A 12,826-nucleotide genomic window follows, 5' to 3' on the forward strand; every position below is an offset into this window, starting at 1 on the left:
GAAATTTATTTGGGGAGAGTATTTAAATTATGAATTCAATTTCGTTAACTGTTGTATGTTATTCCAATGATCTATTTTATATTGGTTGAGATTTGGTAGCTTGTGCTTTTGCAAAGAATTTGTCCATTTAGTCTCAGTTGTCACATTTATGTGTATCTAGTTGTATGTAATACTCTCTTGCTATCTTTTTAATCAATTTGCATACATTGAACCATCCTTGCATCCTAAGAATACATTCCATTTCATCATGGTATCCGATTCTAGTAATGTGCTGTTGAATTGTTTGCCAATATTTTATAGAGAATTTTTGTATTTGTGTTTATTATGGGTATTGGTTTTCAGTGTTCTTTTTTTTGTGGTATCTTTGCCTAGCTTTGGTATGAGTGATGCTGGTCTCTTAGGATGAGTTGAAAAGTATTCCCTCTTCTATTTTTTTTTGAAATATACGAAGGTTTGGTATTAATTCTTCTTTGAATGTTTGATAGAAATCTCTGGTGAAGCCATCTAGTCCTGGGCATTTTGGTGTGTGTGTGGGAAATGTTTGATTACTTTATTTAGTCTCCCTATTTGTTATTGATCTGTTCAAATTTTCTAAAACTTAACTCTTTTCTAATGTATGCACTTGATGGCATATATTTCCCTCTCAGCATTGTTTTAGCTATGCAACACAAATTTTGATATGTTCTACTTTCAATTTTGTTTAATACAATGTATTTTGTAAAATTTCGCTTGAGACTTACTTTTTGATCCATGGGTTATTTAGAAGTATACTGTTTAGTTTCCAAGTGTTTGGAGATTTCCTGTTACTGACTTCAGATTTATTCTGTTATGATCAGAAAATATATTTTGCATATTTCAATTTTTTATACATTTGTTGAAGTTTATTTTATGGTCTGGCATGTAGTTTGTCTCAGTATATATTTTGTGGGGCTTGAAAATGTGTATTCTACTATCATTGGGTGCCCTGTTCTATAAATATGTTACTTGAATGTTTTTTAGAACTCCCTTTTGATTTAAATATTATGCTCTAGCTTTTCTAGTTATTCTTGGGAGGAAGATTTATTTGCTATAACCTGGTTCAATGTAGTTAGAAGTAAAAGTAACCCATAAACATGTATGTGAATCTGTATGTGTATGTAACAGCATAGGTGATTCATGTATTCATGAGGTTGTGAATGATTTGACCAACAAGTCCTGTGACTGTTACTTCCTCTGGCACTTGGCCAGAGCAGGAAGTTCTTATCTAAAATCACAGTTGTTACTAGCTGTGGCTTGCTTTCTCTCTTCTCCAGGACTTTTTGTCATGTATTGAGAACTACAGACGAAGAGGACAAGAACTATATGCATCTCTATACAAAGATCATGTGCAGGTAAGAAGCAAGACAGTGTCTTTCTCTGTACACTAGACTGGAATCCACCTTGAACATGAAATAAAGATTCACAAGAGCCTTTGGTTTAAACTCTAAATTGGCTCAGAAAATAGTTGATCATTAGTGAGTCGGTTCTACCTGCAAGACCTGTGCCATGGAATTCGGATCCGCAGTGTTAGCAGCTGAAGAGATAGGCAGTGTGTCCATTCACTTATCTACTCATTCACCTACTAGTAAATAGGCATCAAGAGCCCAGGGTGCCTCAGACTTTGTGCTGGGAGCTAGGGGCATGACTCTGTTATCTATGCCCCTTGGACAGGCCCTTGCATGTCAACACCTCACTGTTTGAGTTCACTGACTTCATTCAGGACTAGCAATACAATTAATAAATTCAGTTGCCATTGGGGGAAAAATAAGATGAATCATTTAGGATTGCATCCTTTATTTAGGACTATCCATCATCACACTTGTTCCATTTCAAGACAGGTGACATTGTTTATCTAAACTTTCAAATCAGCATCCAGTCAAGACCAGTGACCATTTCTCTTCTAATGGTTGGAAATGCCTGGAAGATTTGCTCATAGCTAAGACAGTTGTGCTGTCTGGTCCTTGGTGGATTTCTGCTGAAATTTGAAAGATGGAAAGTTCATGGGAAAGGACGGAACCTCAGCAGAGGCTCTGAGCCCAGAAGGCAAGGGTCCAGTCTCCTGGAGCGTCAGCCGGGCTCATTTTCAGCATGTGGCCTGTCTGGGGCTCAGAGAGTGCTTGAGAAAGTTGTGTAAAGCTTTACTGTTGATTGAGGTATTTTTGAGAAAATCAGCATTTTGAAGCTAATCCATAAGGACACTTTCCAAGTGTTTAAATATTTAAGACAGATTGTTTTGATGTTTTAAAGAATGCAGATATTATCACTGTCTGACGGAGATGGTGGGGTCTGGAGCATTCACCCTACTTTCTTTTAAGCAGCAGCACACTTTCCCAATGTAGCCTCACTCCACTTCCTGAGAAGTCAAGTCCAAGGTCTGAAAAGAAATCAGGCCCATGAAATATGCCATGTTCTTCAAGGACAGCTTCTCCTAAGTACCCTCCACGAGGTCCTCCCAAGAGGGTAGAGATAATGAGATTCAGGCCCCCACCCACACGACTCTCAGTAACAGGTTACATAAGACTTCTTCAACTAAGCATTTTACCTACACCCAAGAGGTCGCTGGAGATGCAGGTGCTCCTGACATGACAAGATAACATCACCCAGTGCCCTGGAAGCTAACCCAAGCATCACTCTACTCCATCATCTCATCACCAGCAAATCATGCAGTTCTGATATTCACTCTCCAAATTTCTCATCACTCCAGAGGTACTGGTGGAAACAGATGCCTCTGCTCTGGTTCTGCCAGGATGCCCCTTTGCCATTTTTAGTTCTATTTGTTCTTTTCACTGTGGTCTGGCTGCTTTGGGCTCTGCTGTGCCATATACCCGGGCTGTCTGCTCTTACACTGAGTCCTCATCATCCCTTACAGATATTCCTCACTAGGTCTGTGGTTTTTTTAAGTTACAGTTTTTACAGATTAAAGCTCTTTGCAAAATGCCTTCCACCCCAGAAATGGCCCCTTTTTTAAAAAAAATGTGAGAGGGGCACTGCTCTGTCTGTTCTCTTTTGGGCTCCCTAGGGGCCGTGTTAGAGAAGACTCTTGAGAGTGCCTTGGACTGCAAGGAGATCCAACCAGTCCATCCTAGAGGAGATCAGTCCTGGGTGTTCATTGGAAGGACTGAGACTAAAGCTGAAACTCCAATACTTTGGCCACCTCACGCGAAGAGTTGACTCATTGGAAAAGACCCTGATGCTGGGAGGGATTGGGGGCAGGAGGAAAAGGGGACGACAGAGGATGAGATAGCTGGATGGCATCACCAACTCGATGGGCATGAGTTTGAGTAAACTCCGAGAGTTGGTGATGGACTCGGAGGCCTGGTGTGCTGTGATTCATGGGGTCACAAAGAGTTGGACATGACTGAGCAACTGAACTGAACTGAGGGGGCCAACAGGCTGTTTCCATTTCTTGCTCAGGCTCTATGTATCCGTTAGGTTTTGGTCCCAGCTTTTTCAGATGTAAGTATCAGAAACTCAACCCAAGCTGGCTTAGGCAACACATGAAATGTTTTGTGTTATTGAAAGACCCAGGAGAAGATCAGGCTTCTTCTGGAAGAAGAGCTGGATCCAAATATTCAAGCTCTTCTCTAAGGAATCTGGCTCCTCTCTCCCTCTTTCTTTTTCACACACACACATGCAAACATACACACACAAATGTACAGGATTACTATAGTCTGAGGCACCAGGGCCCATGGAGGAGAGTATGTGAGGCTTGAGGGAACTCATGCTCTGCTCCCCAGGTTATACATCCTGGAACTAGGAAGAGCTCATATGAAGGATGAAAAATCATCTAACTTGTGCAGAGGGACTGTCTCATTGCTAAGCGACCTGTCTATAGGCTGTGTCTACCTCAGGTGCATATACATCATGTGCTTTTTCCTGATGGACATAAGGTTGCCAAGAGCAGGGGTGTGTGGCCTTGAGTATGTGCACACCCACCTCTTTGCAGTCTGCTCTGTATGGGCTTTTGAGACCAGTAGTTCCAATCCCAATAAATGATGCTCACTAACCCATCCTATAACCATTCATCACCCACCAAAGTCAGATCAGCCATACTTCAGCACTGGGACTGGAAGTAGAGAAGGGCTGGTTGCCAAGAAGGAAAGCCTCAATGAGGCTACCCAAGAGTTTCTATTTAGCCAAGAATCATAGCTCCCTCTAATTCACCAGCATCGCTGCCTCTGGGTCTGATGTGGCATTTGGCCCATTAGTGGTTTGAACTGAAAGAGGACTTTACCCTGTGCATAAACATGGGCTTTATGAACACCTTGCAGGGGTAGAAACTCAGGACTTTTGCTTATTTAGTCACGTCATGTCCTCTGTCCTGGGACCACATATAGCCTTCTATTATGGATTAAACAATTGTTCATCTCTGAGGGATGAATGAGGGACCCTATCACTGACGCTCGTATGTCTGACTACAGATATTCAAGAAAACACATTTGCCCTGTGATGCAGACTCAGGCAGCCGTGAACCTCCAGGTTGCACAAATGGAGCCCTAAGGTGGAAGGAATGATCTTAAAAGACTAATTTGAAACTCCAGATGGAAAACCCAGTAGCATGGGATTGTTTATCCTCTGTGAAACTCAATGTGGAACTACAAATGCAACAATAGTCTCCAAGGAGCTGAAACATTTTCCCCAAACAAGTGTTCATTTCATATAACTAAATCCATAAAGACTTTGGATAGTCATTATTTTCCTGGAGTCTTTTATTAAAAAATTGGAGTACTTGTAAAATGCTATGATCATTTTGGGTATGAATTTAAGAACTGCGGAGAAACAAAGTAATCTTGTTTTGAAATAAGATTTGCTTTATTCACAATAATAATACTAACTGCTTAAGTTTGCGAGGCACCATATTAAACTCTTGAAAATATTGTCTCATTCGATCCTTATATAATCCCATGGTTTTATTATTGTGGTAATATTACTAACCAAACTTGACTGATGAAGATTCTAAGTCTCCTTCAGATTAAGTGGCTAGTGAAAAGCAGAAATATTGTGACAACCCAAGTTCATCCGACACCAAAGACCATGTGCTTAGAACTATACCATCTGTCTTGTTTTTGAGACAATTTTCAAGCTCTGAGAATGATTTTCCCATTTAAAATGGTCCATATTTTCAGGATCTACGTCTAAGTCTGCCAGTCTTTGAAGTAATACTGGCAGAAATTAGGATTTAATAAAATAATACCAGGGCCCTAGGAAAGGAATCAGGCATGCAGGTTGAAGCTAAAGGCTCTGGAATCAGACAGACTTGGTTTCAATCTTAGCTTGGTCAGCTGTTGGTCACCTTGGGGAAATCACTTCTCCTCTTCTAGACTTTATTCCTTCATGAGGATAATAGAAATTACTTAGAAGTTCCTGCATTCGCTTTCAGTGTCATTGTATGGTGGAGATGAGATAGAGCAGGTAAGGGGCTCAGTTTAATGCATGGCAATGAGTTTCTTCTCTATGTCACATTTATAAGGTCTGAGCTTCTTGTCATTAACACCTTTCAGTTTTCTTAAAAATTAAAATGTAGGGTGCATACCATCAAATATGTGAATAGTTGCAAAAATTTGCCCTGCAGACAAAGTTGATTCTGCTGTCCAAACTGAATTGAAATGTTTTCTTGAAAGATGATGTAGGGAACTTCACTGTGGCGTACAAAAGCAGTTTGGGGTGTTGATGTATTTTGGTAGAGGTTTGAGTTATACTCTAGCAGAAGATGTGGGCTTCCTCAGTGGCTCAGTGGTAAAGAATCTGCCTGCAATGCAGAAGATGTAAGAGATGTGGGGTTCGGATCCCTGGGTCAGGAAGATCCCCTGGAGGAGGAAATGGCAATCCACTCCAGTATTCTTGCCAGGAAAATCCCATGGACAGAGAAGCCTGGCAGGCTACAGTCCATAGTAGGTGGAGTTATTTTCACTAATATCAAAGGTTTGGGCTTCTGTGAACAGTCTCATCGCACCTTCAGTCCAGACACTAGAAGGAGTGCTTTCAGTAGGACTGGGTAGGGACCATGGTTAAATTCCCTGTCTACTTTGAAGGGCAGGGGTTATGGCGGGCTGCTGTGTCTGTTCTATCAGATAGCTCCCCAATCCTCTGATGAGTAGTATATGGGGACCTTTGGGACAGCACAGCACACAGCAGTCATGAAGCTCTATGGGCCAAAGGGCAGAGGATTTTTCTCCTCCTTGAACCTGAGTTAAATGGTCTCAAAGCTGGACAAACTGATTTCTTCTCCCTACCTGGTCCTGGCTCCAGAGATTTCACTACACACCCTGCAGGTGTGTGGGGATGCCTTTATAGGTTATTTTCTTCAGGCAGTTATGAGGGGCTCGGTCTGTTCATCCCAGGAGGTTTGGGGCCGGGCCGATAAGGAGCTGTGTCCAGGGGTGATGCTATGCTTCTGCTTCCCAGAGACGGAGATGTGGCAACATCAAGGCAGCCAATGCGTGGACCAGAATCCAGGAGCAGCTTTTTGGGGAGCTGGGCTTGTGGTATCAGATGGCAGAAGTCACACCCTGCTCCCAGTGGGAACTGGATTGGAGAGAAGGACCAGCTCGTATGCGGAAACGCATCAGACGTTTATCTCCTCTAGAGGCCCCGAATCAAGAAATGCTCAAGGTAAGAATTAGATGCAACAAGACAGGATGTTCCAGACAGGAAATGTGTAGGGAGGTGTCTCCTTAGCTTTTCCATCTGGTGTTTCCATCAGGAGTGCTTTGGCATGAACAGGTAGGAAAGAGAATGCCCACAGTTAACTGTAGGAGTGCTGTAATGTATTCTTGATGCTGTTTGACAGAAGAATCACTAATTCCCCACGTACATAAAAGGGATGCTCTAACTACAGTCTGAGTGAATGTAGATATGAGTGGTTCATATCTACACCACCAATCCCACCAACCTAATACCATGCTGACATCCATAAAGTCCATTAGAATGATCTGGATGCCAGCTTTTGAAAAGAGCAATGTGATGGACATAGTCTACATGCACAAGTTGTGTCCTGGAGCAGTCATAATCAGCCCTCATATGGGCATTATTGTGCAGGCAAATCCTATATCAAGTCTTACAGTGGAAATAGCTGGAACTCAGCTATTTCTGCAAGCTTGAGCCAGTGACCATTTAGTCCAAATGACACTGAAACTGGATTAGATTCCCAGGCAAGAAAATCTGGACAGTCTCTGGGACTTGGCTGTAACGAAGCTTGGACTCTCTGTCAAACTTAGGTTTTTGCCTTTTAAATGATGAAGAATCATCCTTGGATTGGTAGTGAATATAGGAAGAACCTGTTAATAGCATTTCATGTTCTCACTGAATGATCCTGGTTTAAGAGATTCTAAAAAGCTGTCTTTCCAAACCCTGGAACTCAAGATATTTTCTTCTGCATCCACCTGAAGTTACAACGTTGGGTTTATTCTCTAGTCCGTCACCTCAGAATCTTTTACCCATGTTAAATCCTTTGTAAAACCTAATGAAAATTTATATTTAATTTATTCAGTAGACATTTTAATTTTTAATGTATTATCAATAAACATCTGGTGGTATATAGTATTTTTCCCTCAAACACTTTCCTTAGGAGATGGAGGCAGGAAAAATAAGCCTACCCATGGTGCTGATGACAAGGCTAAAGCTGGCTGTGGAACCTGGCCTCTGGTCTCTTGGGCTGCCCCAGACCCTGTCTCTGGTCCCCCCTCCAGGGTGGCCCATACCACAGACAGCCAGGATGCTCTCTACTCTCATTTGGCATATCTTTGGTAATTACTGTAAATCTGACTTAATGGAAAATTGTGGGTTTTTTCCCCTTTGACTCAAGAACATTAATATTTGCATTTGATTGCGGTCCTTTAGGATTTGGCATTTTGCCCCCCTTGCATCTGAGTCTTGAGTGTGTGAGTGATTTGAAGGGTCAAATGTGTGCGTGCGTGTGTATGTGTGTTTGTGCAAATCTTTGGAATGGGGGCTGGGGCACATAGGTATCCAAATTTAATATCTGTTTCTCTGGTTTTATTTTAGGAAAGCCAAAATAGAAATGGCAGTGTTTCTCAAATGAACACTGAAAACCAAGGTATTCAATTTATTTATTTTTTAATTTAATAGTTAAACCAATTTTTTGATTTATTTAACATCTTCTTAAAGGTATCAAGTTAATATATTGTAGGAAAAGAATGCTGCAAGTCTAGAGTAGACAGTGTAAAGCCTTTTATCATTGTGCGCTTGCAGACATGAACACTCTATTAAGGGAAGGATTTTGTGTTTATGTTGCAACAATAAGAACATTTTTCAGGGAAATTATCTTGTCAATGTGCTCTGTGAGGGAAATCTTAAAAGTGCCCTGCCCAATACAAATACATGTTCAATATGTGACCTAAAACACCTAGGAGGAAAATGTTTTAGAGCAAAAGTGGATGGAAGAGATATTTAATACTTACACTGAATTCTCTGATTATAAAGATGACAGATACAGTGGTCATTATTATTTCTCCAGTTTGAAAATGTACTTTGAATTCCTTAGGTTTACTTTTTATCTAATACTCGTGGAGGAACTTGGTTGAATTGATATGTTGATAATCTAGCTTATTTTCAGAGATCATTTTGCCCCATACACTTCCAAGTGAAAGTGAAAGTCGCTCAGTCATGTCCAACTTTTGTGATGGCATCCTCTAGGCCAGAATACTGGAGTGGGTAGCCTTCCCTTCTCCAGAGGATCATCCCAACCCAGGGATCAAACCCAGGTCTCCTGCATTGCAGGCAGATTCTTTCCCAACTGACCCACCAGGGAAGGCCCAAACACATCCAAATACATACCAAATACACACTCAGACACGTGCACTATATTTCAGTTTTTGTGTTTCTACCAAGGATGTGCCTTTTGTTTCAAACACTCCCTGTCTGTGAGTTTCACTGTGCCCTAGGCTGCAGCTGATGTCGTCTCCTTAACCAAGTGACAACTTCCTAGAGCTGATTAAACTCGTCTCATTCAGTGCCTTAGCCCTGGATTTTGTGTGGAGCTTGCTATCTTGCCAGTCTGCAGCAACAAAGCCCAGAAATAAGGGTCTTGAGCCCTGATCCTGTGTTGATTTGGGGGTCCCACTGCAGCACAGGACTTGGGATGACATTCTAACACCTATTTTCTGGTTTCTCTTCTTTTCAGCCCAAGGGCCATAACCCTAAGTTTAGAGGGACTGTCTGCCTGCTCTCCTTCTCAAAAGGAGACTGGGTGGCTGCAGAGGATGCAGTGGCAGAAAGCGGGGCTGGTTCTATGAGGACTAGGGCCACAGGCTGCTGAGTCCCCTCATTCACCATACATAAGACTCCCCTGGTCGCCTAGGACCCCAGGCCTTCTCTGTGCTTCCAGTGTGGACCCCCAGTTCCCAGCAGGGAACTCAGGAAGGGGAAAAGAAAGGGCTGCGATCACCGTGCCTTCTGGGGTGCCCATGTCTGCACAGTGCTTTCTTTGCCTGAGGAAAGCCTGTGATGACTGTTGCTGTGAGCAGCAGTCACTTTCACTCATCCAGATGTGAGATACCCAGGTGGGGAGGACTTCAAAGAGATAAGCATCCTGGCACCAAGAGAATGACCGGAAGCCCCCTTGACCTGGCTGCCATGTGCAGTGTGCTGCTCAAGGCTGGTGGACACCCGGGACAGGGTGGAGGAACAAGATCTAGAGATATACATAGGTCTATGCTTAGCTGGTACCCAAATGCACGTGTCCAGGAGTGCATCCTCAGGAAATAAGTCTGTATGTACACACACTGATTGCAGCACTGTAGATTTTGGCAATACCAAAATAGATAATAGTTGTATCTCTAAAAGAATAGGAAATAGATTGAGTGTTTATGGAAGTCACACAATAGATTATTACACAGCCACTTAGTTTGCTTTCTAAGAACTTTCAATGGAATGGGAAAGCATTCATGGCATAACTTTTTTTGAGCAAAATTTAGAAAAGAAAAGCTATAAATTCAACATAATCCTCATCATGTTAAAATTATATGTGTGCATACGTATACATGGGGCTTTCCAGGTAACTCGGTGGTAAAGAATCAGCCTACCAATGAGAAGATGCATGAGACACGGGTTTGATCCCTGGGTCAGGAAGATCCCCTGGAGGAGGAAATGGCAACCGACCTCAGTATTCTTGCCTGAAAAATCCCATAGACAAAGGAGCCTGGCGGGCTACAGTCCATGGGATTGCAGAGACAGACACAACAGCATGAACACACGTGTATTTCTGCACATATACATATGTGTACAGAAACGATATATAGTTCACCAAAGTATGGCCAGTGAGGGCAAACAGCCTAGAGATGAAAGGGACTCTAGCGAGGGACTTGGTTCAGATCCTGCCTCAGATGTTAGTAGCCATATGACTTTGAGTCAAGTAATTAGCCTCTGTCAGTATCTTCATTTGTCAAGTGAGGATGGAATGGAATCTACAACCTAGGTAGGAGTAGAGGGAAAATGTCATTCAAGGATCCGGCACAGAGAAAGTGCTCACTAAATGGAAGCTATTGTTATTTGCACTCTCTCTGGGTGCATGGGCAATATTTGTTTAATTTTTCACAATTTTTGTATTTCTCCCAACTTCATGAGTTTTCCAAGTTTTTTCTTTTTTACAATAAGAAGATAGTTTCCGTAATTAGGAGGGCAAAGGTCACTTTTTAAAAAGAGTGAACAGAGTAAAGTTGAGAAAAAGCAAATCCTGGTGACCCTCTAGGGAACTGCTTTACTGATTAATGAAGGTGAATTTTTAAATGTCGCCCTGTGGTCACTGCAGACCCGAGAGCAACTGGGCTTAGATACACTTTCTGGAGTACATCAACCTGCAGGCATGTTCACCTCACAATGAGGTCAGAGGGGTATGTCCACTTTCAGAAACAGTGAGGGACACCCTGGGATCTACACCGTTCATGGCTGCTCTGAGACTTTGCAGTTCCTCCCAGGGCCTTGGACCTACGCTGCACACTTCCCTCATGATGCAAGGTGGCCCATGCCCAAAACACATGTCCCCTTTTTGCTGTTGCAGATGAGCTGACACTGAAGGAAGGCGAGAGCGAGAGAGATGAGGTGGTGGACTGCACCCAGCTGACCTTCTTCCCCGCCTTGCGTGAAAGCCTGCACTCTGAAGACTTCTTAGAACTATGTCTGGAAAGACAAGTCATCTTACAAGAGCTTCTTGATCATGAAAAGGTAACACAGCCTGTCACGATTACTCTTTAAAGATTATCAGACATGAGAGAACTAAACTTTTTGCATTCACATGAGAAGTGATATCTCTATTCACCATAAAGAAGTGAAGGAGCAAAAAAACCCAGCATACTCCTAAATTTGTGGGCCCAGAGCAAGTATGTGAATGCCCATACATCTTGCATCAAAATGTTTAGATGTCAATCATGTTGTTAATCTGTTAAATGACATATATCCTAATGTCCTACATTGACCTTTATAATAAACTGGGAGGCCAATTTCAACTTAGACTTCTTGACCTTCTTATGGTTCAGCGTCTTGGTCCCCTGCTCACAGCCTGACCACTCTAAAGGTTCATCCCACACCTTGAAAAGGGGCCTTGGTGGATGTGTTTGGACACTGACCCATTTGTCCCAGCTGTCCCCACATTCCTCACCCTGAAATCAGCTCCCCTTGGCCACCACTCAAGCCTAGAGGAAGCATACTCATGGCACCGTGAGCCCCGGAAAGGATGGGCCTGTGCGTAGTGTGCACAGTCAGGAGGCAGGCTGGGCAGTTAGCAGGGAAACCCATGGTTGGGAATGCCTGGAGCTGGGTTGTGGGATCCCAGGCTGTTGGTGTGCATGACCTCTGGGTATGCCTGAAAGAGGGTTAGGGAGTCTCCCTGAAGTACAGGCACAGAGGTGGTCTCGCTTACACAAATCTAAGTAAGTATGGAAGATGAAGCACTTGTCTTAAAGTAAAACAGAACTGAACTGAAATCCCAACGTGGCCACGTACTAAATAAATGGCCTGTTACTTCATCTTTGTGAGCCTCAGTTACTCTCATCTTTAATATCACAGCCATAGCAACCATTTCACAAAATTCCCATAAGGCTTAAATGGAATAATGGAAGCAAAGTGACTAGTGCAAAGCCCAGCTCATGTGAGGTGGCTTATTAAAGACCAGTTCTCTTCCCTTTTCAAAGGTCGTCTATCTCATCTATCAACACTTCTGTCTGGGTTGCTATGCATGTAAATGAAGAAGAGGCCCCAGCAAAGCAGAGGGGTGGGCAGGGCAGGGCCAGAAAGTCATGCAGGGTCTACACAGAGGTGAATGCATGAGAGCTGAGGGCTATCCTGGCCACAGGGTAGAGAAGAGCAGAGCAGAGCTATGGGCCACTGAGTAAGCAGCCTGGATTTCCAGGACCAGGTGACAAGCTCAGAGAATCTGTGATGCATTTCAGCAAGGAGCAGAAACTGAACTGAAGCCTGTCCTTTCCAGGGGCAGGCTCCTGGTAGAGACCCCTGGAGGGTGTCAGATGGGGATTTGCTCCTTCTAGGCATTGGGTAAAAGGACTGGCTTGAAGTGCGTTGGCCAAAGGGATGACTGCAGAGCTTCTACCACATTGCTTAGTTGCTTTCAGATCTGGGTAACAGTTCAATCAACACAGTCCTGGAAGAATAAGGTCCTGATATGTGCTTAACCCACAGCCTTCAGCCAGAGAACACATTTGCAAGCCCCCATCATATCTTGCCACCGTGTCTTGCTCATGCTGGTTCATCTACCTGCAGTGTTCTGCATGATAGACTCCTGGCAGCTGACTCGCCGAAGCCCATCTTGACCTGTCCCCAATCTGAGACCTAGAGA

The 12,826-nt window shown here is 43.1% G+C and overlaps 1 protein-coding gene across 4 annotated transcripts in view; it reads left to right on the forward strand.

Annotated features, from left to right (window-relative positions):
• Window positions 1-12,826, forward strand: part of WDFY4 (WDFY family member 4) — a 247,190-nt gene that overhangs the window by 149,190 nt on the left and 85,174 nt on the right. For all 4 annotated transcript variants that reach the window (XM_065919941.1, XM_065919942.1, XM_065919943.1 and 1 more), the window contains 4 exons: window positions 1,293-1,370; window positions 6,424-6,630; window positions 8,023-8,074; window positions 11,036-11,199. In XM_065919941.1, the coding sequence (XP_065776013.1) occupies window positions 1,293-1,370; window positions 6,424-6,630; window positions 8,023-8,074; window positions 11,036-11,199 (501 nt within the window). The remainder of the gene's footprint in view (window positions 1-1,292; window positions 1,371-6,423; window positions 6,631-8,022; window positions 8,075-11,035; window positions 11,200-12,826) is intronic.

The sequence above is a fragment of the Muntiacus reevesi genome, chromosome 2 (genome assembly GCF_963930625.1).
Source record: "Muntiacus reevesi chromosome 2, mMunRee1.1, whole genome shotgun sequence".
Lineage (NCBI taxonomy): Eukaryota > Metazoa > Chordata > Mammalia > Artiodactyla > Cervidae > Muntiacus > Muntiacus reevesi.